The sequence below is a fragment of the Ascaphus truei genome, chromosome 5, assembly GCF_040206685.1.
Source record: "Ascaphus truei isolate aAscTru1 chromosome 5, aAscTru1.hap1, whole genome shotgun sequence".
Lineage (NCBI taxonomy): Eukaryota > Metazoa > Chordata > Amphibia > Anura > Ascaphidae > Ascaphus > Ascaphus truei.
In genome coordinates, this window is record NC_134487.1 from 132,725,485 (window position 1) to 132,752,187 (window position 26,703).

Consider the following 26,703-nt stretch of genomic DNA (forward strand, 5'->3'; position numbering starts at 1 on the left):
GAAAGGATGAATCAGACCTTAGAGCAGTATCTCAGATGCTTCGTCTCCGAGTCGCAAAACAACTGGGTGGACCTGTTACCGTGGGCCGAATTTGCCATCAACTCTCTCAAGAATTAATCTACACAAGAGTCTCCTTTTTTCATCAATTTCGGTTTTCACCCTAGCAGTCTTCCCCTCTCCTCCCCCCTTTCTGGCGTTCTCGCAGCGGACTCCCATGTTACGACCCTTCAGAATTCCTGGAGGAGGATCCTTAAGTCTCTACAAACTGCTGTCTCTAAACAAAAGACTAAAGCAGATCGACATCCCCAACCAGGTCCTTCGTTCAAACCCGGTGACAGAGTGTGGTTGTCCTCAAAGAATATTAGGCTCAAGACTCCGTGTCCAAAGTTGGCCCCCAAGATTTTTAGACCCTTTCAAGGTAATAGAAAAGATCGACCCAGTTACCTACCTTCTAGCACTGCTTCCTACCATGAGGATTCCATCTGTATTCCATGTGTCCCTACTCAAACCGTTCATCCAGAGCTCACACTTCCCGGATCCTTCCCGAAAACCCAACCCAGTGACTTCCCTAGGACAACAAGAGTATGAAATTCACTCTTTAATCGACTCTCGTTAGTCAAGAAATAAACTCCAGTTTCTCGTCTACGGGAAGGGGTATGGCCCAGAAGAGCGTTCATGGGTTCCAGCACGTCACATCCATGCTCCCAAACTCCTCCGGCAGTTCCATCTGAAATTTCCCCAGAAACCATGGCTGGATCGCCCGGAGATCGATCCTCAAGGGGGGGATACTGTGACGATTCAAGGGATTCCTTCCCCTCCATGTGTCCCTGACGCTCCGCTTCCTCCTGCCTCTCATATGCCTTCCTTACCTCCCCGTTCTACTCTCCCTTCCTCCTCCCGCATCCGTCCCTCTGCGGCAGCCCCTGACACTCTGCCGGCGTCTGCGCGCGTCCTCCGCAGGACACGCGCGTCTGCTCACTCTTCCATTCCCCTTTACAATGTTCCCCGCTCACGGCCTCCCTCTGCTCCCGCTCCGGTCCCCTTACCTCCTGCTGACTCCTCTCCTGTTCTCCCTCCGCCCTCGGCGGGTAACCCCGCGGCTTGGCGCTCCGCGTGCCTCCTGACACAGCCTGTGCGCGCGCACTCTAACCTTACAGAGGGCGCGCGCACTCGCTCCTCTTGTAGGCTCAGACCCCTGGCTCCTCCTCTCATGTCGTACAGGCCATCTCCCTCTCTGGCTCACCTGTCTCCTCCTCCTCCTCTCCTTCTCACCTATCCCTGCTGCCTCTCACTTCACCCTCTGCTCCTCCTCTCTCTCCCATTGGTGTTCCCTCCTTTATAACTCCTGTCTGTCCTCTAACTCATTGCTCTGCATAGTTCTTTGTAACCTGTGTGTGTGCAGTCCTATGCTTGGCTCTCCTGTATTTCTCCATCTGTGCCTGCTTACCCCTGGATCTCCCTGGCTTGACCTCTGCTTGTTCTGGATTACCCTGCTCTCTCCTGCCCTTGAACCCTGCTTACGGATACGACTTTGCTGACTTCTGTTATCCCTGGACACTGGCTTATGGACATCACTATCCTGCTCTCTATTGCCCTAGACTCTGGAACACGGACATCACTAACCGAACTCTATACCCCAAGTCGTTGCAAGTATTATCTAACCATCTTTCTACAGGCCCGGCAACGCACTACCACACTCTGGGCATGCCCTCACTGCTGTGAGTGCGTGTGTTAAACCTACCCACCTCAGTACTGGGGACTGGCCAGGTCTGCGGGCATACAGGCGTTACACTGTCAGCTCCCCGCTCCCTGACGTGCACACGCGCGGCCCTTGTATAGAAGGGCTGATTAACCACAGCCATCTATATCTGCAGTGCACGCGCACGGCGTAGCACGCGGCCGCACTATAGAACGGCCCTAAGATGCACCGTTTAAGTTAAACCTTGCTTTATTCATTGTAACACTGCCGGAAGAGGAGATCCGTGTATCTCGAAAGTTCGCACAAATAAAAGCATTTATTTGGCCACAGAACGGTATCGTCTATTGATTTTTGATTATTTAGCTCGGCTAACACGGTACAGACACGCTCAGACACATCCTGGTTACAGCACATCAGAGACCAGGGCTTTATTTTGCTTTAAGCTAGAATGTGGCCAAATGGTCTTATCTTTCCAAGTAACTTTTTGCATGTAAATGGGTTTGTTGTTGCATCCCCCATCCCAATCAAGGAATGGTTCTTGTCACGATAATGTCATGAGGTAATAGGTATTTTAATCCCTCTGGTGCTTAAGGGGTTAATGAGCTACAGTTTGAGTTTAAAATACTTGTGTGGTTGGTCTTTTCAGGAATCTGGGGGCTTCAAAAGGCCTTGATTGAAGTTGGGTGTGAAAAGTACAAAGAGTGGGGTTATTGCATGTTAACACCTTTTTGCAGGCAGACACAGATAAGGGTAGTGTCTGGAGACATGGGTGTAAAATTTAGCCCCCTGCGACAACGTTCTGTACACAGCAGGCTGAGCTTCAAAGCATTTCTTGGCAGGGGGTGTATGGATGGCAAGGGGCATGGCTACAAAAGGTATCAAACTGCGTTATCGAAAGACAAAAAAAACGCACAACTCGTAATGTATTAAATGTGATTATATTGGCTCATCACAGGTAGTATTGCACATACACTTAGATGGAAAATATCAGGCAGTACATGTTAGGGACATGTTACCACTACGAAGTACAGATCTGGTCATCAGGGGCACAGGGTCTCTGCATCAGTTGAAGACTGTCTGTGGGTCTGCGGTCACTCTCACTCCACGAAGCATATACTCGGTCCCGTTACTCTCCGCCTCTGTCCCGATCCCGCCGCTCAAATAATGAGGAGCACTATGAACTGATAATGTTACATAGGGGAGAAAAACTACCGACAATACCAAACTCTCACGCCGTCAATTCACGTCACAGACATGCGCCATCAAGCGACTGACAGTCGACCGGAGCGTTCAGTGAATACTTTAAACCACAGTCCTATAGTCTGGCAAAGAGCTGGAAAGTGTAATCAGAGCATACATAAACTGCAGCTATCATATCCTACGTGTTACGTAAGGGTTACTTACTTCATCAGGAATAAATATTAGACATTCAAGACTGTTTAAATACCTCTATGATCCCATTGATAGGGCATTACTGATGGATGGGCGTATATTCAACCAATCAGTGATACATCACTAATCACTTCAGCTGAGTCAACTTAATTTATACAATATCATACAATCATAATAGTCTTAATAATATTATAAAAAACTAAACAGTAAAAATAAACTAATCTTCGAACAACTCTAAACAGAAAATACTGCTACAGTACTATTTAGAGAACTACACATTGCACAAATGAATTGTCCTGAAAAAGACAGGAAACAAGAGATAAAAACATATATAGAGACGGCACAATAAACGTAAGCATTAAAGTGCCAGTAATACTATACATCACGAAGGTGATTAAACATATTTATGCTTTTTTGAGTACAGTATGTATCATTCATATTAGTTTCATCATGACAGATGTATTTACATAGAAACCATGAAATGGAGCAAAATCAGGTGGAACAGATATCCACTGCAGCAAATTCAATTCTCGATAGTATTTCCAAAAATAACTGATCAAGAAGCGACAAATATAATTATAATTATATATATATATATATATATATATATATATATATATATATATATATATATATATATATATATATATACCAATACCATTTGCAAGTAAATAAGTTTTGGTGCTTATCCCATAACATAAAGCAATAACAGACTTACCTGCGTGCTGTCCCTTGATGTCATGTTGCAACCGGTATCGTATGAGATATACAATATACTAGCTGATATACCCGGCGTTGCCCGTGATGTAATGTTCTGCCTCCCCCATCCTCCCTCTCAACTCCCTTCTCCCCATCTTCACAGCTGTTCAGGCTTCCCCCCCTTCTCTCCTGACTCCCTCCACCCCTCTCTCTCGACTCCCTCTCTCCCCCCCCCTCTCTCCTGACTCCCTCTCTCCCCCCCCCTCTCTCCTGACTGCCTCCCCCCCTCTCTCCTTACTAACTCCCCCCTCTCTCCTGACTGAATACCACCCCCCGCCTGTCCGCCGTGCGCCGCCATCTTACCGGGGGCATCTTCAGGAGGAAGGGGGTCCTTCCGGAGGATGCCTGCCCACTGCCTGTCCCCCCGCCAGGGAGGGAGGGAAGTGAGCGTTGGCGGCTGCGGCAGGAGGGCCCCGCCGCACTTCCCCTCCGTCTGGGAGCCGGTGGTGGGGAGGGAGAGGGAGAGAGAGTTGGGTGACGTCATAGAGCCGGGTGACGTCATAGAGCCACCAATCTGATTGGCCAGAGGCTGAGGACCAATCAGATTCACCGCAGCTAGTACCAACCTTTCGATTTTATATATTAAGATTATATATATATATAACTGTATGCTCATCTGCATGTCTTAGGCAGGTCTGCAACCCCGCCTTTTCCCATTATCACCCAGCATACAGCACTTCCACTGCAGCAAGGGATTCTGGGAAATGACATGCAAATGAGCACACAGTGTCACTTTTTGCCTCAATAACCATTTTTAACATGGTTCCCTATAGGCTTAAGCTTGCTGCATGGTCACAGCTTTGAGCACAGCCAGGGTTAAGGTGCATACCCAGAAAACCACCCACAGACAGCTGTTTCGACCTTGATGGGTCTCATCAGTGTGGGGTTGATTTTACTGGGAATGCAAGAGAGGCTATGGGATAGGCCAAACCATAATACTGAGTTAAGTTATGGTGAGTAAAAAAGTGCCAAAAACCCTCCACACGAAAGCAAATATGCAAATATAGCTGTATGCTCATCTGCATGTCTTAGGCAGGTCTGCAACCTAAGGTATGCAGATGTGCATACAGTTATATTTGCATATTTGCTTTCCTGTGGAGGGTTTTTGTCACTTTTTTACTCACCATAACTTAACTCAGTATTATATATATATATATATATATATATATATATATATATATATATATATATAATCTATATCATTAAAAGTCTAAAAATAAATACTAATATAAATTCCAAGGGATATATATAATAAAATAAAAGATTATATATATTTAAATGTATGGCGGTTAAAATTCCACCCTATACAGAAACAAACATTATATATATTTATAAAAAAATATAGTAAGTGTTGTTTGCAATATCATAGAACATTTATAATAAAAAATGGTCAAGAATGAAGATACAAATTGGAATAATGTTTTAAAGCACTCAATACAGGGACCAAACATCTAGTTCCTCATTTAAACCATGAGGTGATAGGGTCTTCATATTGTATATCCAGTAACTCTCTGGTTTGGACAATGCTTTGACTCTATCACCTCCTCTCCATTTTGGTGGAACTACCTGAATTCCTTTATATCTCAAGAGTTAGATCGCTATTATGGAACACTGTGTTTGTCATAATTTATCCTAATATGTTCCAAAATACGTGTTTTCAAACACCGATTAGTTCCTACTATATATTGTTGTCCGCACGGACATTCCAAAAGATACACCACAAACATGGTCTTACAGGAGATACAGTCATCTATATTAAAAATCTCTTGGGTGACATGGGATGTAAACGTTTTCCTATCTTTATCTAGTAAACTACAGGCCTTACATTTCCCACATTTAAAATTACCTATTGGTTAAGTGTAAAGCCACGTAGAAGCCCTCAGTGATTGTGTTTCAAAACCAATACCACTAGCTGCAAGGCAACATTTTAGGTTCCTTGATATTCGATAGATGAAGCTGGGTTTACCGTCCAGATGTGGACCCAAAATTGTGTCGTTTGACGGAATTTTCCAGTGATGTTTAACAATCTCCTGTATTTTAAAACTCACCGAATTAAAGTTCGTAATAAAGGGCACTTTAATACACTCTAACATCCTTAATTGAATTGCAGATAGGAGAAGTCCTTCTATTGATAAGCACGGAGTTCCTGTCCATAGCAACTACCTTTTCAAGAGACTCTAAGAGGCCATTTATATTGTAGCCTCTCTGTAAAAACTTCTCTAATAGAATCTCAGACTGTATATCGAAGTCCTCCATCCTACTACAATTCCTTCTCGGGCGCATGAACTGCCCCAGCAGAATGTTATTTATCCGGAAAAAAAATTATGGTTGCCGATTGCCAGCAAAAGACTTTTTGTATCAACCTTTTTAAAGAAGGTCTTAGTACCTACAGTTCTCCCCGGTATTCCCTCCAAATTAAGATCCAAAAAGTCTATTGACAAATCGTTGATGCAGGAAGTAAAAATTAAATTGAAATCATTAATATTCAAATAATTCTTAAAATCCTCAAGAGTCCAAATCATCTTCCCAAACGCAGACGATAATCGCCAATAAAACGCAGCCATGCTATTATTTTATCAGAAAAGGGATTATGATGGCAGATAAATGTATCCTCCCACGCACCCATGTACAGGTTTCCGTAGGTGGGGCAAAACACGTCCCCATTGCTGTACCGCAAACCTGGACATAGAATTGAGTCAAAAACATAAAATAATTGTGCCCGAGGATGAACTCAATGGAATTGATAATAAACTCTGCGTTCAATTGATGTAAATCCGCATCACTTATTAGTACCGTCCTTATAGCTTCAACCCCCTTTACGTGGGGTATATGAGTGCACAAGGACTGCACATCAAAAAGTCAACCATTTAAATGTCTCCTTCCATTTAAAATCTGCAAATAAATTTAGAACCGCCGTTGTGTCTTTAATATATGATGGTAGCTGGCAAACATATTTGTGTAAAAATAAATCAACATATTGCGACAGGTTCGCTGTTAGAGAATGTATTCCTGAGACAATGGGCCTCCCAGGAGCATTTGTCAATGACTTATGCATCTTTGGTAAATAATAAAAATAGGTATCCAGGGAAACTCTGCAAATAGAAAAGAATATTCAACTTTTGTAACAACACCCTTTGCTAATGCGTCATCTAGTAGTTCCTTTAAATCTTCTATAAAGTCAAGAGTAGGATTATTGTCAATTTTTTTGTAAGACATTATCATCAAGAATCCCAAGTGCCTCTTTTATATAGTCTACTCTATTAAGGAGAATGACTCCCCCACCCTTCTCGGCTGGTCTTATAATCAATTTGAGTTTTCTTGTAAATTCTTAATAGCTAGATTTTCTTCTTTAGTTAAATTATGTCTCAGATTATAAGATTTATGTCCCTTAACCATGTCTGTGAATTCATTGTTGACCATTTAAAAAAAAAACTTATCAATAAAATTAGCATGACAATTTAGACTGGCTTTTAAAATGTGTATGTTGACAAAGAGCTAAGTCAATAATCATTCTCTTGACATTATAGAAGATTTAAAGGAACTACTAGATGATAATGAATTAATAACATAGCATTTGATACAACATACTACTGACTTCAACTGGTGCCACTGCCTCAAATGAGGAAATATGACTCCTTGGTGATTAAATATTCCTCATTACTCCCCCCCCCCCCCCATCTCCAATCAACAATTACTTTAGTGCTTATATTATATGGTGCTAATCATCTATATATAAATCTATTCAACTTTCAAGAAAAAAACCCCAATGAATTATGTGAAAGTCAAAGACCCTCCATTTAAAAACTGATTAGGATGTGACGTTTAAATCCTGCATCACACTCCCAGCCCATAAAAAGGGATTACATGACAAATCAAACCCTAACAATTATAATTATGTTTAGTAAATGAATTTCTGACCCCAAAACACTGAATTCTTAACAGTTTCTACTATAAAACGCAGTGGTAACGGGGTTAAATAGTCCTGCTACCAGCACTATACTGGTTACCTTTTCCTATTTATCTGGGAGCCCACTGGCTAGTTATTAAAAAAAAAATGTCGTTTCCCCTTATCGTTTCACATCCAATTCAAGGCAGGATTACCAGATCTCCCTGACGCCTTTGCCAGAACGTTTGGCACACGGCACATACTCATGGAAATAGAGTATAACAAAAAGGTCTCTCCCGTATACATTGTGAGAGGTGTTCCACTGCCCAAACCCTGGGGACATCTAATCGGAGGAGATGATGGAGATGATGCTGCTGCTGGGAGCAAGTGACAGACGGTCTGCCAATAACATCAGTACCTTCCCTGCACAGAACCACAGAACCTTTTTTTTTTTTTTTAACTTTCTGTTTATTGGTTTTTGCATAAATATCAATGTTATTGCCATAACAGGGGAGACAAAATCCATTCAGTACATACAACATTTAACAAACAAAGGGATGGGAAGACAACAGGACACGAACGAAAAAAGGAGGGAGGGAAAGAAATGGGGGGGTTTAGAGAAGGGTATGCCACATCTCTTCCTATTCTCATCGATCCGTTGATCGCCACTGACGCTTTCCATTTTGCTTATATCCACATGTGCTGATGTACCCGTCTGTTCCTGGATCCCTGTAGGGGGGCCTACTGTCCGTTCTCCGCGTCTTGTCCGCATCCCACGCTGCGCATCCAAGGAGAACCCACTTTATCCTATTAAAGCCAAATGGTGGCATTGCTCATCCCTGGAATATCTGTCTGAGCTAGCCAAGGCAGCCAGACCTTTTGGAATTTTGAGCCAGTGTCGTTAACTTTTCCATCTGGCATACAAACCAAATTCTGTTTCTGATTTTTTCTATTGATGGAATTGCATTCTGGTTCCACAATGCTGCAGTCTCGCACCTCATAGCCGTTGCGAAATGTGCTATTAATTTGTTCCCCGTTCTTGATACTTCGTCCGTGGGTTTGCTTAATAGGAACAGCCACGGGTCTAGCTGAATTTGGAGGCCCAAAATCCTCTGTAGCCAATCGCGAATCTGACTCCAAACGGGTATAATTTTCGGGCAAGACCACAGCATGTGTACCAGATCTCCCTGTTCCCCGCACTGCCGCGGGCAGAGCGGGGAAGAGCCTGGAACACATTTAGCCAGTCTAACTGGAGTGAGATACCACCTTAACAGATCTTTATATGAGTTCTCCTTCAACAGAACCTTTTTAAAAAGTGCATCAGAACACACACAGGGTGGAAGATCTACAGAGGAATTTCAAATCATCACTGCGCTGTAAAGTTTACATGCGATGGGCAGCTTAAGCATGAGAGGTGCAGTTATACTCTACTGATCCGACACATGTTTTCCCTGTACGTTACTCCTATTCATCCTGCACATACTTTATTGTGATACTACCCATTGATTTTCTATTTGAGAAATATTAATGTACTGTATAACTATTTATGCATAGTATTTAAAACAAAAACAAAACTGCATGCTTTCCGGAGTTGGATATAATCCAACGAGCAGGTGGTGTTGTTTGGATGGTTTGTTACTGTGCATTTTGTCATTAGGTTTAAAAACAAATATCCTACATTGTGAAACAATTGTCAAAACAGAGTGAGAAAGTGTTACATGAATGAATGTTTATTATTTCAAATGTAATATGGCTCTATGACAGATTTGTGGGATAGGTCCATCCCTTTGCCACCATTCAGGTGGAGGTAAAGACTGATCCACAGGTCTCGGTGCCACAGGGAAATATGCTCCCTTTGGTAACCAACAGAGGCTATATCAGCCAGCACTGCCATGAATATACCAAGTGTGGTCCATAGGAATTTCCACGGCTGTTAAATCTGCAACAACCACCGTCATGAAGAAGTTAAGTATGTTATTGTGAGTTTGTAGGAGACCTCAATGAGCTATGATACAGTCAGAGGATTATATTATATGGAGAGCAAAATATAACCCGTTTGTAAGTAGTGACACATTTATTAGCGTAATTAGATTACCCTGAAAGGCCTTCAAATCTACCCGAGTGCTTGTCAGCACATACAGCAAATTTGCACGCCCCGCAGGGATCATTTTAGTACCAGAAGCAGACACGATACCGGATCTTTACCAAGTTATTATGGTGACAAAGGAGGACTAGGTGAAAATGCAAAGCAGATCATGTGGGAGATAGAAAAATTCAGTGTCTGGTATTTCTCTGGTTTGCCTTTTGTACGGAGGAGGGGTTATTAAACACGCGGGTGTTACCGGTGTTTACGTAGGCAGTGCGGTATTTGTTTTGATCCTGTGAATTGCACAGCCCGTTGTAAAGTTTCCTCCATCTACAACACAATCCGCTTTAATAACAAAAGTGACCTGCAGCCATGACAACTGCTGGCACAGTTACCGCCACCTTCGCCTTCTTCAATGAACTGAAGCCGTCCCGTGACCCACGTGATTGCTCTGGAACAGCCGTATTCGTTACTGACAGGAGTCACAACATTTACAGATCGCTGCGCCACGGCGCAGATAACTCACTTACCGAGCAGCCACTAATGGGCGTGGAAGTGTTGGGGCAGGATCGGCGCTGGCTGTAGCGCTCCAACCTTTTCCACCACCTTTTCCTCCTTTTGCGAATCGGTGAGCAACCCTCCGACTCCGATCCGTCGGAGATGACAATAGGGTATTCCATGCTGCTTCTCCCCCTCCCCGAGCAAGTGCAGCCTGCAGCATGAACCGGGAGAGAGACAGTGACTTAAAGTCACCGCTACCGGGCGAAGCGCACAATCACCGGCACAGACATCACTGCTGGATTGCCGAGCCGCAACTGTCCCAACAGACAGAAGCAGCCGAGCCCTGCGCACAGAGTGCAAATGTCCCAGAGGGAGAAAGCAGTTCCTTCCACGCCCTGATATTGTAATTCAATACTCCTCATACCCGCACAGGCACAGGTCTCACTCGTCTGTGAAAGTGTAAGATAGGAATAATCACAAAGGACTTTTGACAATTGTTGAATTATATATTGTATTTTTTTCGTTTTCTGGTAACCTGTTAAATCTTCACTTTAAAAAAATTTAATAAAAATAGTTAAGAATGGAAAAAAATTACTATAGTTGAATTTGGAGAGGGGGATATTTAGTAGTGTCGCCAGTCGTAAATATTCCCATCCAAATAAAAATTAGGGGGACATGCCTGTGCTGAGAAAGGAGCATACCTGAGGCACCCAGCTGGGCGATATGCAAACTATATTTAAATGAGTCCCATCACACACTTCCTAAAAGAAAGTCTGCGACATGTGAATGTATGTATGTATTTATATAGCGCCATTAATGTACATAGCACTTCACAGTAGTAATACACATTCGTCCTGGTTTTCCCGTTTTTTTGTGTCTGCGGGGATGGGGGGGGGCGGTGCGCGGGGATGGGGGGGGGCGGTGCGCGGGGATGGGGGGGGGGGCGGTGCGCGGGGATGGGAGGGGCGGCGGCGGCGGCGGGGAGGAAGAGGATGCAGAGCAGCCCGGCAAGTATTTTTTCTTACTGCCAGGGGTTGGGCTTCTGCATAAACGTGCCAGGCCGCAGGGGATTGGATGGAGAATGCTGGGGGGCGGGGCTTTAGAAGGCCGGGCCGCAGGGGATTGGATGGAGTATCCGGGGGGCAGGGCTTTAGAAGGCCGTGCCGCAGGAGATTGGATGGAGAATTCCGGGGGGCTGGGCTTTGCCTCTCCCCGGCACTCTGGCCCTCCCTCTGGCTCCTCGGCAACCCGGCTCTCTCCCTCACACCCCCGGCACCCCCCCCTCGGTCCCCCGGCTCCCCCCCCCTCGCTCCCCCCGGCACCACCACGGCTGCCCCCCTCGCTCCCCCCGGCTCCCCCCGGCACCACCACGGCTGCCCCCCTCGCTCCCTCCGGCACCACCCCGGCTGCACTCCGGCTCCGCTCCTCGCTCCCCCGGCAACCCGGCTCTCTTCCTCACACCCCCGGCTCCCCCGAATCACTGCTCTATACACACAAACACACACTGCAGCCCCCACCTCTATACACACAAACACACACTGCAGCCCCCACCTCTATACACACAAACACACACTGCAGGGCCTACCTCTGTATACAGAAACACACACTGCAGCCAGGGTTGCCACCTTCTATTGAAGGCTAACGCGGAGATAACATTTTTTTAGATCTATTTATTATATATTTATTTACCTTCCTTTGGCTGTATCCTCCCCTCCAAATTCCGTCAACATGGCTGCGCGACGTCACGTAATACACATTGCCATAACAACGAGCTGCTCCGTGACGTCACGCGGCATCAAGTTGACATGACAATGGGATGCATTATGAGGCATCACGTGATGCCACATTGTCATGGCCAGTGTTCGACAATTAATGATAATCACACACCCGTGGCGCTCTATTAATTTTCCCCTGCTCGCGCCGACCTTTTCAAATTTTTTTTTTTAAATAAATAAATAATTCCTCGATCAACGACCGAGATCCCCTGAGGCTCCCAAGATGGCCGCCGACGCACGTGGACCGCCTGGAGGGATGCCGGGGGCGGGGCTTTAAAATGCCTGGCTGCAGGGGATTGGATGGGATGCCGGGGGCGGGTCTTTGACAAAAAACCCAGTCGCAGGGGCGGTCACGTGGCTTCCCGCTCTCCCCTGCCTTCCATCCCCCGGCTCCTCTTCCCTCGGCACCCCGGTTCTGCCTCCCTCCGGTTCCACGGCTCCTCCTCCCTCGGCACCCCGGTTCTGCCGCTCCCCGGCCCTTCCTCTGGTCCCGGCCCTCCCTCCGGTCCCGGCACTCCCTCCCCCCAGCTCGCTCTCCCCACCCAGAGCCCGCTCACAGCAGTGCGGCACCTGCTGCTAGTGAGCGCGTGCCTCGGCTGAAGCAGCCGCCTCCGCCGAACCCGCAGCTTCCTGAGGTAAGGATGCAGAGGGGGCGGATGGGAGATGCAGAGGGGGGCGCGATGGGAGATGCAGAGGGGGGGAGTGGCGCGATGGGAGATGCAGAGGGGGGGGGCGCGATGGGAGATGCAGAGGGGGGGGGGCGGATGGAAGATGCAGAGGGGGGGGGGGCGGATGGAAGATGCAGAGGGGGGGGGCGATGGGAGATGCAGAGGGGGGGGGAGCGGATGGGAGATGCAGAGGGGGGGGGCGATGGGAGATGCAGAGGGGGGGGGGAGCGGATGGGAGATGCAGAGGGGGGGGGGGAGCGGATGGGAGATGCAGAGGGGGGGGGGCAGATGGGAGATGCAGAGGGGGGGGCGGATTGGAGATGCAGGGGGGGAGATGGGAGATGCAGAGGGGGGAGATGGGAGATGCAGAGGGGGGGCGGATGGGAGATGCAGAGGGGGGGGGGGCGGATGGGAGATGCAGAGGGGGGGGGGCGGATGGAAGATGCAGAGGGGGGGGGCGATGGGAGATGCAGAGGGGGGGCGGATGGGAGATGCAGAGGGGGGGGCGGATGGGAGATGCAGAGGGGGGGGCGGATTGGAGATGCAGGGGGGGGGGAGATGGGAGATGCAGAGGGGGGGCGGATGGGAGATGCAGAGGGGGGGCAGATGGGAGATGCAGAGGGGGGGCGGATGGGAGATGCAGAGGGGGGGCGGATGGGAGATGCAGAGGGGGGGCGGATGGGAGATGCAGAGGGGGGGGACGGATGGGAGATGCAGGGGGGGGAAAGAGAGATGGGAGATGCAGGGGGGGGGGAAGAGAGATGGGAGATGCAGGGGGGGAAAGAAAGAGATGGGAGATGCAGAGGGGGAGAGAAAGAGATGGGAGATGCAGGGGGGAGAGAGATGGGAGATGCTGGGGGGGGAGAGAGATGGGAGATGCAGGGGGGGGAGAGAGATGTGAGATGCAGGGGGGGAGAGAGATGTGAGATGCAGGGGGGGAGAGAGATGGGAGATGCAGGGGGGGAGAGAGATGGGAGATGCAGGGGGGGAGAGAGATGGGAGATGCAGGGGGGGAGAGATGGGAGATGCAGGGGGGAGAGAGATGGGAGATGCAGGGGGGGAGAGAAAGAGATGGGAGATGCAGGGGGGAGAGAGAAAGAGATGGGAGATGCAGGGGGGGAGAGAAAGAGATGGGAGATGCAGGGGGGGGGAGAGAAAGAGATGGGAGATACAGAGGGGGAAACGAGAGATGGGAGATGCAAGGGGGAGAGAAAGAGATGGGAGATGCAGGGGGGAGAGAGAAAGAGATGGGAGATGCAGGGGGGTGGGGAGAGAAAGAGATGGGAGATGCAGGGGGGGGAGAGAAAGAGATGAGAGATGCAGAGGGGGGAAAAGAGAGATGGGAGATGCAGGGGGGGAAGAGAGATGGGAGATGCAGGGGGGGAGAGAGAAAGAGATGGGAGATGCAGGGGGGGAGAGAAAGAGATGGGAGATGCAGGGGGGGAGAGAGATGGGAGATGCAGGGGGGGGGGGAAAGAGGTGGGAGATGCACTCCCTCCCCCAGCTCGCTCTCCCCACCCAGAGCCCGCTCACAGCAGTGCGGCACCTGCTGCTAGTGAGCGCGTGCCTCGGCTGAAGCAGCCGCCTCCGCCGAACCTGCAGCTTCCTGAGGTAAGGATGCAGAGGGGGCGGATGGGAGATGCAGAGGGGGGAAAAGAGAGATGGGAGATGCAGGGGGGGAAGAGAGATGGGAGATGCAGGGGGGGAGAGAGAAAGAGATGGGAGATGCAGGGGGGGAGAGAAAGAGATGGGAGATGCAGGGGGGGAGAGAGATGGAGATGCAGGGGGGGGGGGGAAAGAGGTGGGAGATGCACTCCCTCCCCCCAGCTCGCTCTCCCACCCAGAGCCCGCTCACAGCAGTGCGGCACCTGCTGCTAGTGAGCGCGTGCCTCGGCTGAAGCAGCCGCCTCCGCCGAACCCGCAGCTTCCTGAGGTAAGGATGCAGAGGGGGCGGATGGGAGATGCAGAGGGGGGGCGCGATGGGAGATGCAGAGGGGGGGAGTGGCGCGATGGGAGATGCAGAGGGGGGGGCGCGATGGGAGATGCAGAGGGGGGGGGGGGCGGATGGGAGATGCAGAGGGGGGGGGGGGGCGGATGGAAGATGCAGAGGGGGGGCGGATGGAAGATGCAGAGGGGGGGGCGATGGGAGATGCAGAGGGGGGGGGAGCGGATGGGAGATGCAGAGGGGGGGGGGGGCGATGGGAGATGCAGAGGGGGGGAGCGGATGGGAGATGCAGAGGGGGGGGGAGCGGATGGGAGATGCTGAGGGGGGGGGCAGATGGGAGATGCAGAGGGGGGGGGCGGATTGGAGATGCAGGGGGGGAGATGGGAGATGCAGAGGGGGGAGATGGGAGATGCAGAGGGGGGGCGGATGGGAGATGCAGAGGGGGGGGGCGGATGGAAGATGCAGAGGGGGGGCGATGGGAGATGCAGAGGGGGGGCGGATGGAAGATGCAGAGGGGGGGGCGGATGGAGATGCAGAGGGGGGGGCGGATTGGAGATGCAGGGGGGGGAGATGGGAGATGCAGAGGGGGGGCGGATGGGAGATGCAGAGGGGGGGGTGGATTGGAGATGCAGAGGGGGGGCAGATGGGAGATGCAGAGGGGGGGCGGATGGGAGATGCAGAGGGGGGCGGATGGGAGATGCAGAGGGGGGGCGGATGGGAGATGCAGAGGGGGGGACGGATGGGAGATGCAGGGGGGGGAAAGAGAGATGGGAGATGCAGGGGGGGGGAAAGAGAGATGGGAGATGCAGGGGGGGGAAAGAAAGAGATGGGAGATGCAGAGGGGGAGAGAAAGAGATGGGAGATGCAGGGGGGAGAGAGATGGGAGATGCTGGGGGGGGGAGAGAGATGGGAGATGCAGGGGGGGAGAGAGATGTGAGATGCAGGGGGGGAGAGAGATGGGAGATGCAGGGGGGGAGAGAGATGGGAGATGCAGGGGGGGAGAGAGATGGAGATGCAGGGGGGGAGAGATGGAGATGCAGGGGGGGAGAGAAAGAGATGGGAGATGCAGGGGGGAGAGAGAAAGAGATGGGAGATGCAGGGGGGGAGAGAAAGAGATGGGAGATGCAGGGGGGGGAGAGAAAGAGATGGGAGATACAGAGGGGGAAAAGAGAGATGGGAGATGCAGGGGGGAGAGAAAGAGATGGAGATGCAGGGGGGAGAGAGAAAGAGATGGGAGATGCAGGGGGGTGGGGAGAGAAAGAGATGGGAGATGCAGGGGGGGGAGAGAAAGAGATGAGAGATGCAGAGGGGGGAAAAGAGAGATGGGAGATGCAGGGGGGGGAAGAGAGATGGGAGATGCAGGGGGGGAGAGAGAAAGAGATGGGAGATGCAGGGGGGGAGAGAAAGAGATGGGAGATGCAGGGGGGGAGAGAGATGGGAGATGCAGGGGGGGGGGGAAAGAGGTGGGAGATGCACCCAATCACCCCGCCACCCAATCAGCCTGCACCCAACCCAATCAATCCCTCTCTCTACCCCTCTCACCCCCCTCTCTCTCTCTCACCCCCCCTCTCTCTCTCACCCCCCCTCTCTCTCTCTCACCCCCCTCTCTCTCTCTCACCCCCTCTCTCTCTCACCCCCTCTCTCTCTCACCCCCTCTCTCTCACCCCCCTCTCTCTCACCCCCCCTCTCTATCTCTCTCACCCCCCTCTCTCTCTCACCCCTCTCTCTCTCACCCCCTCTTTTTCTCTCTCTCACCCCCTCTTCCTCTCTCTCACCCCCTCTCTCTCACCCCTCTCTCTGTGTCTGTGTCACACTCTGTTTCTGGATCTCTTATTTACCCTATATATCTTAACTGCCCTATACTACACCGAAATAACCTATACTGCTTTCTTCCAGATCTGACTCAAGCTTCACACGGAAGACATCGGAATCCCCTCTAACCCAGAAGACGGGTAAGAAACACCTCCCCTCCAATGTATAACATTGCGGGAATGAGGGTACCTGGACATTGAGGGACTGCGGATCAGGTAAGATCCCAGGCGGGATTGCTGCTTTAGATATTGTGAAGCGGGGACGTCCAGACACTGGTTAAGGACACACACACACATAACAAGGACTAATTGTAGTATAATGTAATACAATAAATACATTTATGTCAAAAACGAATGTTGTTCTGACTAGGAATTTATTAAATGTATTTTATTTTTATATTTTATTTTAAAGCGCGGTTGGGGCGGGACTACGGTTGGGGGCGGGACTAGGGGCAGGGTTGGGGGGCGGACTAAGTGGCGAGTAGATTTTTTGGTTGGGCGAGTAGATTTTTTGGGTGATTTGTCGAACACTGGTCATGGCAACATGTCACCGCCTGACGTTAGTGTCTTGTTGTCATGGCAACGAGGAGGGGGGGGGGCGTGACGTGATGTACATTGTTTTAAAGTGTCCCAGTTTTTCATTTTGAAAATCTGGTCACCCTAAATACACGTGACAATCATATAAATAATAAATAACATCATGGGAATAAGTGCTTCAGACATAAAAGTAACATTTCAGAAGAGGAGTCCCAGCTCCGAAGAGCTTACAATCTAATTGGTAGGTAGAAAGAACGTACAGAGACAGTAGGAGGGCATTCAGCTATGTGCGTCTGCAGGGGGCCAAGCTTTATGTATCGTTTATAGTATTAGCCATGGTGCTCCAAATATGCTTCTTTATGCAAGTGTGTCGTAGGCTGCGGACCCAGTGAGTTCGAGTCGTGCACTGTGTGCACATGCACCGCCCCCCCCAATCAGACCGGGCCCAGTACCTACCTCGGCACGCATTTGACAGCCGCACTCCACGACGAGTTTCCCAAATACAAAAAAAATTGGATTTGGAACTCGCGACTGAGGCGTGGCTACACCCCCATCGGCGGTTTAGCCAATGAGGGCGAACCAGCTGCGTGAGGTCATGGCTACGCCCCTACCATCGCAATCTCTCCCAAGGCCGCAGATCCTCCCCCACCCCCGCCAGACGCGCGTTCTACAGTGCGTACAGTACAGAAGATCAGCAGTGACACATCCTCCTCTGAGAGGACGGAAAAAGAGTCAAGGCAGGCAGGAGGAGAGTTAGGAAGCGGTGTAGGATGTGAGGAGGAAACGGGGGATGTTCTGACCTATGGATTCCACCTTTTCCTTAAAGTAGTCAGTAAAGTCCTGAGGTGAGATGGAGGAAGAAGAAGAGGCAGCTGAGGGTGGTCTGAGTAGAGAGTCAAAGACAGAGAAGAGTCGACGTGGGCTAGACTTGTGCGTGTTGATTTGTGAAGAAAAGTAGGTTTGTTTAGCCTGAGAGAGGGCAGAGTTGAAACAGGATAGCATACATTTGTAATGAAGGAAGTCTGCGAGTGTGAGATTTCCTCCAGAGGCGTTCAGAGGAACGAGTACAGGAACGCAGTATGCGCGTGTGGGAATTTAGCCAGGGTCTGGGGTTAAAAGGACGAGGGCGGCAGAGAGAAAGCGGGGTATGTAGATCAAGAGAGGAGGATAAGGCAGAGTTGTAGTTCCTGACCAGGTTGTCAGGGTCTGGAGCTGAGAGAGGAGAGGCAGGAGCGTAAAGTGGAATCAAAGGCTGGTAAGTTAATAGAGCGCAGGTCTCTGCAGAAACAAGATCGAGATGGAGAAGGGGAGAAACAAGAGAGAAGATGAGATGAGATGAGGTGATGGTCAGAGAGAGGAAAGGGAGAAATGGAGAAATCGGAGTGAGAAAAGTTTTTAGTGAAAACCAGGTCTAGGTAGTGGCCATCCTTGTTGGTGCTGGCTGCAGTCCACTGTTGAAGGCCAAAAGAGGAAGTTAGAGAGATAAAGCGGGAAGCCCAAAGGGAGAGAGGGGTCATCAATGCGGCAGTTGAAGTCCCCAAGGAGAAGTACAGGGGAGTCTGAGGAGAGAAAGAAAGAGCCAGGATTCAAAGTGAGAGAGAGGCAGAAGAGATGAGTAGAGGTAGGTGGACGATAGATAACTGTCACGTGGACAGGGAGAGGAGAGAAGATCTGGACAGTGTGAGCCTCAAAAGGAGGGAAAAGCAAGAGAGGGAGGAATAGGAAGGGTTCAGTAACGGCAGAGAGAGGAGATGAGCCCCACGCCTCCACCCCTGCCATCAGGGCACAGTGTGGGAGAAAGAAATGCCCCCATAAGAGAGGGCAGCTTCCAGAGCAGAGTCAGATTGAGTGAGCCAGGTCTCAGTTATAGCAAATAGGAGCAGAGAGTGAGAGAGAAAGAAGTCATGCACAGAGAGAAACTTGTTAGAAAGGGAGCGAGCATTCCAAAGGGCACAGGAGAAAGGGAGAGAGGAGGTAAGGTGGCAGTGGATGGATATGAAGTTGAAGGGGTTGACACCAGAAGGAGTAGAAGTTGCATTTGGCAGGCGAGGTCCAGAGCATGTAGAAATAAGGCAGGGGCCAAGATTGGGAGAGATATCCCCAGAAGCAAGGAGGAGAAGCGTGGGTAGAAAGAGAATGTGTGAGGATGATTTGTAGGGGTGTGTTTTAGTGCAGGGGATATAGCTGTATAGTGACAGAGGATGCAGGTAAGAAAGGAGTTCATGTGACCTGAGGAGTGGCGAAGGAAGGCGAGATGGAGATATATTAATAGAGTTAGAGACATAATGAGGCTGGTAGAAAGAAGTGCATAATTTGAAAAGAAGTGAGGCCATAGCAAATATAAATAGTAAAGACGGCATCACAGCAAAAGTAAAGTTCTGAGATGTGCAGTCTGGGATAGATAATATCCTCCTTTTTCCAGCGTAGATGAAATTCAGGAATCAGGGCCAGTAGGTGTTGTCTACTTGTTCACTCCTTTTGACCTCCCTTTTAAACTCCGGCACTATAAGCTACTTCAAACCTGGCTACTTCAAACATGGCTGCAAACAGCATAAGGCCCATTCTATACTGTGTACGGCCGTGCGCGCGCGCCTGTGCGAACGCGTGTGCACGTGCCGCATGCTTTTTGTTGGTATTGAGTCTCAGTGCTGCCGTGAGCGACAGGTACTGTGTGTGTGTGTGTGTGTGTGTGTGTGTGTGTGTGAGTATGTGTGTGTATACTGTAGATTGTGTGAGTGAAATAATGGCTTAAATAAGATTTTTTTTAAACAAAAAAAAGTTGAATAATTTTTTTTATTTGTGCACTCATTGACACACACACACACACACACACACACACACACACACACACACACACACACACACACACACACACCTCATCGGCGGTAGCGGCGCAAAATCTTTATTTTCTGGTCTTCCCCGCTGTCTGTCGGCTCCACGCCGTGCGCGCGCGGCCCTTGTATAGAAGGGCTGACTAACCTCAGCCATGTATAACTGCCGCACGGCATAGCAAGCGCACACAGTATAGAAGGAGCCTAAGAGCTGGGACCCGCTGCGTGAGCGTTCCCCACCAGCAGGGGAATCCTTCTGAGCCAGTCCCAGTCCCCCCCTCGCTGCACGGCTCACTACGCGCTGTGACGCGTCAGCCGCCAGGGGATGCAAGAAAATTGTGATCCCGAGCGGTGACGCGTCACGTGGTGCGCTGATGAGCCTATTGTGACGATGGGGAGGATTTGGCCTGGGATTTAGGGGTTACAACCCCATTTGGCCACCCTCTACTCTCATCAAGGAAGCAAGGGGTTAACTGGACTGAGGTCCAGTAATGAGTTTTGCCTTGCTTCAATATCCAAATGTTTATTCCCATGTGTAAATGTATCGTGTTATGCCAGTGTTTGCATCACCTACATGCTGGGATCCATCCGGGAGGGCAAGGGTTAATATTTCTTTAGTGATTATAGCCCTTTGTTTAAATTACCCTCAAAGATGCCTGCCTACTAAATGCAAATGGTCAGGAGAGCGACCAAATGGTTAGGAAGCAGCCCCTGATCAAAGGCTCAGCCACTCTACCTGTTTGCAGGAAGCTGGAGTGGGTTGTGAGCGTTATAACTCACACTTACAAATGCCTCTGATTTAGGAGGTCTGGGGCATTGGGTGTGAAATCTAACACCAGGTGACAAATGTCCACTACCCAGGGGTCCCTGCTTCAAAGGATGTATTGATGGGGGCCAGGGGTGCGGTTACGCAAGGAGATATCAGAATGAGTGACCGTATTAAATATAAGAATATTATGAGAACGTGCTAAGAGTTACATATGTGTATTCGTGGTACTGACTCGCACATAAGGAATACAAACACCTGATGTTTAGCCGGTCCTAACAGACATATATTAATATCTCTCTTAATTTTAGTATTACACGGTAATATTTAGTCTCATTGGGAGCGTCATGCGTGACGGAATGTATTAATATGTCTCGCGTGCCAGTAAGTACTACTAAACTGAAGTTATGAAGTTATTTACAGTGTATATGGAATTTTGGTTCTGTTCTGGAAACTGCAGACTCCATCTGTTATGTTAATAGGTAGGAAGGGCATCCTGCAGGAATTAACATAGCCTGGTGATCAAAGGCTAACTGCCTAATTGTTTATCTGTTATGTTAATAGGTAGGAAGGGCATCCTGCAGGAATTAACATAGCCTGGTGATCAAAGGCTAACTGCCTAATTGTTTATGCTGGGCCCAGGAACCAAGGAACTGAGTGTTTTTTAAGTGTGATACTTCACACTTACAATAGAACCTCAAAATCTGCTTCAAAGATTTTTGCTAGACAACTCGGCATCTAGGGTTAAGAGATGAGTTTGACATGGTATTTAAGTCAGAGTCACCCCTTACTCAAAGGTCCTCATGTCCTTCATGTGTCTTCATGATCTGCTTGCATTGCTGTGATGCCAACTGAATTATGGAAGAAATGGCCCATCCTGAATCCTGATGGCTTTCTTGTCCTAACCTTTAAGTAAGTGTCCATATTTTGCCTGTTATTTGTATATCTCGTGTGTTCACCTTTATCAAGGAATAAATTAAATTTTATCATATCTAAGTCTCATTCCAGTTCAATCCAGTTATATATATTTTGGTGTAAATTACCACCTGTCATAAGCTATCGTGACAGGCTTTGTAATTAACTGGTGGCAAGCGGCGGGATTGAACTGGACCTGTATTACAGTATACTGAGGGATACTGTAATATAGTGGGAACTCGATGGTAATTGCGAGTTCCTGGGACTAAAGATATTGAACACACAGTGTACAACATATAACACAAGATATGGCACCTCCTCACTGTTCCCCTACTTGTGAGAAGCATTGCCTCCAGAACCAAAGTGCCGGCCATCCGTCTGACTGGAGCCGGGCACCGAGACCGGAGGAGTGCATCAAGTCGGTGCGGGGACCAGCAGCCGGCAAGGCTGAGAGAGAGGCAGCGATCGGTGAGCATGAAACCCGGCAGGCTGAGCAAAGATCCACAGCTGCAGCCGCTGTAACCATCAAACCGCCCGGAGAGCAGGGAATGGACCCAGCTCCGGGACGGCAGAGACTTGTGGAGGGAGCGGGTGATCGCGGAGACCCCGAGAGTTTTACAGCCGGAGAGGTAACGGCCGCTGCGGCGGCCAGCCCATTTTCCCTGGAAGAGCTTTCACTGTTGTCTGCGTGGGGAGGAATGTGGTCCCAGGCGGAGCGGAATGAGCTCCTGAGGCTGGCATTGTCCCAACCCACTTACCCCTTCCAAGAGCCCGGCGCTCGAGCAACTCCGCTCTGGACTCCGTTGCCCCTTGCTGGGGTTAATCCACCGGTGGCGGAGAAGCACCGGCAGGCGCTGCGGCACTGCCAACAAACGGGCCACAATAATGCCCGGTGCCCGGACCGTGCGCGGTCGGGCGAAGAAGCCCCTCAGGGCCAGCGCTCACGAGCTGCGGAAAAGATGACCCAGTTAGCGGCATCCTCTGATGACTCCCGCCCAGTCGGGGTGACAACCCTCCTCGGGACGTCTCCTGGAGAACCTGGACGGGCTGCATCAGCAACAGCGGCGGAGAGCGGCGGCCATCCACCTGATCCTGGCGGAGAACTGGCGGCGGCGGCGGAGAACAAGCCACCACTCCGGCATCCTGCCGGCGGCAATTTTATTTGGGGGGAGGGTTGGGGTGTGCGGGAGGTGGGTGTTTCACATTGTTTGGCAGAGTCGGCGATTCCCAGCGAGCCCCACAATCCACGCCGGCGACCCTGCATCAAAGCCGGGTACTGCTGCGGCAGTTACCCGGGGCTCGCCCATGGCCGGCGGCGGCGGAAGAGCCGCGATTCCGGCAAAGTGCCGGAGCCCTTTCTGAGTGGGGGGAGGGACAGGGATTGCGGGAAGGGGTTATTTTACCAAGTTTGCCTGGAGCCGTGTTTCTCCACAAAGACCTGGGACCCTGGTCCTGCATCGTTCCCCCTGTGCCAACCCCGGGCGCTGCTGCGGCGGCGACCCGTTGCTTCCCGGCCCAGATGATGCCGGCGACGGCCACTCCAGTCCCCCTGCAATCGGGACCAACGAAAACGGCGGTCTCTGCTGGGACCAGCGAGGTAAGCCAGACCAAGTCGCAGACTGAACCTGACTTATTTTTCCCTATGACTGTACCACGTTGTTTCACTCTAGGGGTGACTGGGGGGTGGCAGGAGATAGGGGCACCAGGGGAGGGGAAGGAAGGGCAGCTTGTAGGGCAGCCAGGCTTCCCCATTACCCTGGGGGAGCAGCAAGGGGACTCTCAGTTAAGAGCCCCACTGTTGCAGCCTTGCTATGGGCTGGAGGTATCAGGGGTTGTGGCAAAGTTAGACCACCCCCAGATTACCTGCCAGCCAGGAGCTAAGGTGGGTGCATCTGCACCAGCAACCCTGAGCTCATCCCCGGTAATGGGGAGACAGTGTCAGGGAGATGGCCTCACTCAGGTGTCCCTAGGATCCAGGCTAGGATTAGCTAGGGAGAAGTGGAGTGAGGGGAGGCTGCAGGTAGGTAGCCAGCATCAGACCTCCGTGGGAGAAGGGCTAGTGGTAGCCGGGGAGGGAAAGCAGCAGGCATGGCAGCTAGAGTCCCCCATTACCCTGGCAGAGCCTCAGGGGGTGTCTCAGATCAGCAACCCCCTGTTGCAGCCTGGATATGGGCTGGGGGTATCCTGGGCAGTGGCAAGCTTGTGCCACCCCAGGGATACCTGGCAGCCAAGAGCTAAGGCAGTTGCATCTGGAGAGGTGCCCCTGAGCTCATCCCTGGTAAGGGGGAGACAAGGTCAGGGAGGTAGGTGCACTCAGGTAGCTCCAGTGTCTGGGTTAGGATTGCCCAGGGGGGAGAAGAGTGCAGGTGGGCTGCAGGGAGGTAAGCAGCAGGAGTCATCAGCAGGGGCTGAGGTGCTGGGCCTAGGGGAGGCTAGGCAGGGAGACACTGGGGAGCAGGGGGAGATAGGAGGTCAGTGGGGTGTCAGGCAGCTGGCAGAAGCTAGGGATGGGCTAGGTAGGCAGAAGGTCCCTTGTTCTGACTGGCCAGGAGTGACCCCCCTGACAGATTCCCCAGGGTTCCCAAAGGAGGGGCTGTGGGTAGATAGGCAGCCAGGGAGGAGAGTCAGGAATATAGCAGAGCAGATACAGGTTGGCACAGAGCCAGGGTAGGTAGGGTCCCTACAGGATAGTGACATAGCTCTTTCCCAGACTTGGTTGACAGGAAAATGACGGTCTGTGCTTGATAGCTGGTCTCTGGCGGTGCAGAAACACGCCAGTCTCTGAGCAGTGTACAGCCTGGTCTGCAAAGGGGCCCCTTCACCATGGACTTGGTTCACCATGCACTGGGTGGGGGGCAGAGGGAGGCAAAGGAGAATGCCCGGCGACCACGGTGGAGCCCTGCTCCGCAGTATCTGGACTTCACTATCCACTGTGGCCAGGACAATGTACTGGACAATGCCGCAGGACAATTTTGCCAGGCCAACCCCTCAGGACTTATTGAGTGCTTCAAGGGCACCCGTGGTGTCCCAGAGCCAGGGGAGGCAGCTGGGGCACCAGGCACCCATTGAGCAAGGGAGGTGTGACGATGGGGAGGATTTGGCCCGGGATTTAGGGGTTACAACCCCATTTGGCCACCCTCTACTCTCATCAGGGAAGCAAGGGGTTAACTGCAGTAATGAGTTTTGCCTTGCTTCAATATCCAAATGTTTATTCCCCTGTGTAAATGTATCGTGTTATGCCAGTGTTTGCATCACCTACATTCTGGGATCCATCCGGGAGGGCAAGGGTTAATATTTCTTTAGTGATTATAGCCCTTTGTTTAAATTACCCTCAAAGATGCCTGCCTACTAAATGCAAATGGTCAGGAGAGCGACCAAATGGTTAGGAAGCAGCCCCTGATCAAAGGCTCAGCCACTCTACCTGTTTGCAGGAAGCTGGAGTGGGTTGTGAGCGTTATAACTCACACTTACAAACGCCTCTGATTTAGGAGGTCTGGGGCATTGGGTGTGAAATCTAACACCAGGTGACAAATGTCCACTACCCAGGGGTCCCTGCTTCAAAGGATGTATTTATGGGGGCCATGGGTGCGGTTACGCAAGGAGATATCAGAATGAGTGACCGTATTAAATATAAGAATATTATGAGATGTCCTCGGCTGAACGTGCTAAGAGTTACATATGTGTATTCGTGGGACTGACTCGCACATAAGGAATACAAACACCTGATGTTTAGCCGGTCCTAACAGACAGATATTAATATCTCTCTTAATTTTAGTATTACACGGTAATATTTAGTCTCATTGGGAGCGTCATGCGTGACGGAATGTATTAATATGTCTCGCGTGCCAGTAAGTACTACTAAACTGAAGTTATGAAGTTATTTACAGTGTATATGGAATTTTGGTTCTGTTCTGGAAACTGCAGACTCCATCTGTTATGTTAATAGGTAGGAAGGGCATCCTGCAGGAATTAACATAGCCTGGTGATCAAAGGCTAACTGCCTAATTGTTTATGCTGGGCCCAGGAACCAAGGAACTGAGTGTTTTTTAAGTGTGATACTTCACACTTACAATAGAAGCCCAAAATCTGCTTCAAAGATTTTTGCTAGACAACTCGGCATCTAGGGTTAAGAGATGAGTTTGACATGGTATTTAAGTCAGAGTCACCCCTTACTCAAAGGTCTTCATGCCAGAGGTCTTCATGTCCTCATGTCCTTCATGTGTCTTCATAATCTGCTTGCATTGCTGTGATGTCAACTGAATTATGGAAGAAATGGCCCATCCTGTATCCTGATGGCTTTCTTGTCCTAACCTTTAAGTAAGTGTCCATATTTTGCCTGTTATTTGTATATCTCGTGTGTTCACCTTTATCAAGGAATAAATTACATTTTATCATATCTAAGTCTCGTACCAGTTCAACCCAGTTATATATATTTTGGTGTAAATTACTACCTGTCATAAGCTATCGTGACACCTATCAGCGGCGGGAGCGGGAGCTGTCAGACAGCTTCCTACACAAGGTAGGGGGTGGTGTGTGTGTATCAGCGTGTGTGAGGAGGGCATTTGTGGGGGAAGGGGGAGGGAGCGGGAGCTGCTTACCTTCCAGCAGCCCGCAGCAGCTCCCTCCTGCAGCCCGGGAGACCGAGCCCGTGGATGGAGGTTGGGGGGGGGAGGGGGAGTAGCGGGTCCATCCGCTCAAACCACGCCCCCTCCCTCACGGCTCCCGCCTCCCTACAGACCGCATATTGCGGTCTGTGTCTGTCAGTGCACGCCTGTCTGCAGTGCGGGCGCGCTGACTGAGGGAGCGGGGCCTTAGCCTAAGGCTGCTTTGTTTTTAGATAAATAGCTCCAACATTTCTCCTGACTGAATTAGGTTCAGCCCAGCCAACTTAATTAACACATGTGAGGAACATTAAAACAGATGGTTTTTCTAAACAGGGTGTTGTCCTGCCTTTGTATTGTATGTCTTTATTTATAGTTTATGCCATAGTGTCAACGCTGAATTTAATTAAGAGACACATCAGTGAGGTGATTGGAGACAGGATTCAAATATTACCTAGATTGATACAAGATGCATTAACTAAACTACACACATGAATGGGGTGATTGGAGACAAGTGTTTTTAGTTGCTGT

The 26,703-nt window shown here is 50.1% G+C and overlaps 1 protein-coding gene across 3 annotated transcripts in view; it reads right to left on the reverse strand.

The window, feature by feature from the left end:
- SIMC1 (SUMO interacting motifs containing 1) overlaps positions 1–26,703 on the reverse strand; it is a 62,833-nt gene that overhangs the window by 19,890 nt on the left and 16,240 nt on the right. The window contains exon 1 of one of the 3 annotated variants that reach the window (XM_075600876.1): positions 10,353–10,650. The exons of 1 other annotated variant lie outside the window; for it this stretch is intronic. In XM_075600876.1, coding sequence (XP_075456991.1) covers positions 10,353–10,502 — 150 coding nt within the window. In that variant the 5' untranslated portion in view covers positions 10,503–10,650. Of the gene's footprint in view, positions 1–4,153; positions 4,294–10,352; positions 10,651–26,703 lie in introns of those variants that run through there. One more of the 3 variants, XM_075600878.1, reaches the window with a different exon arrangement.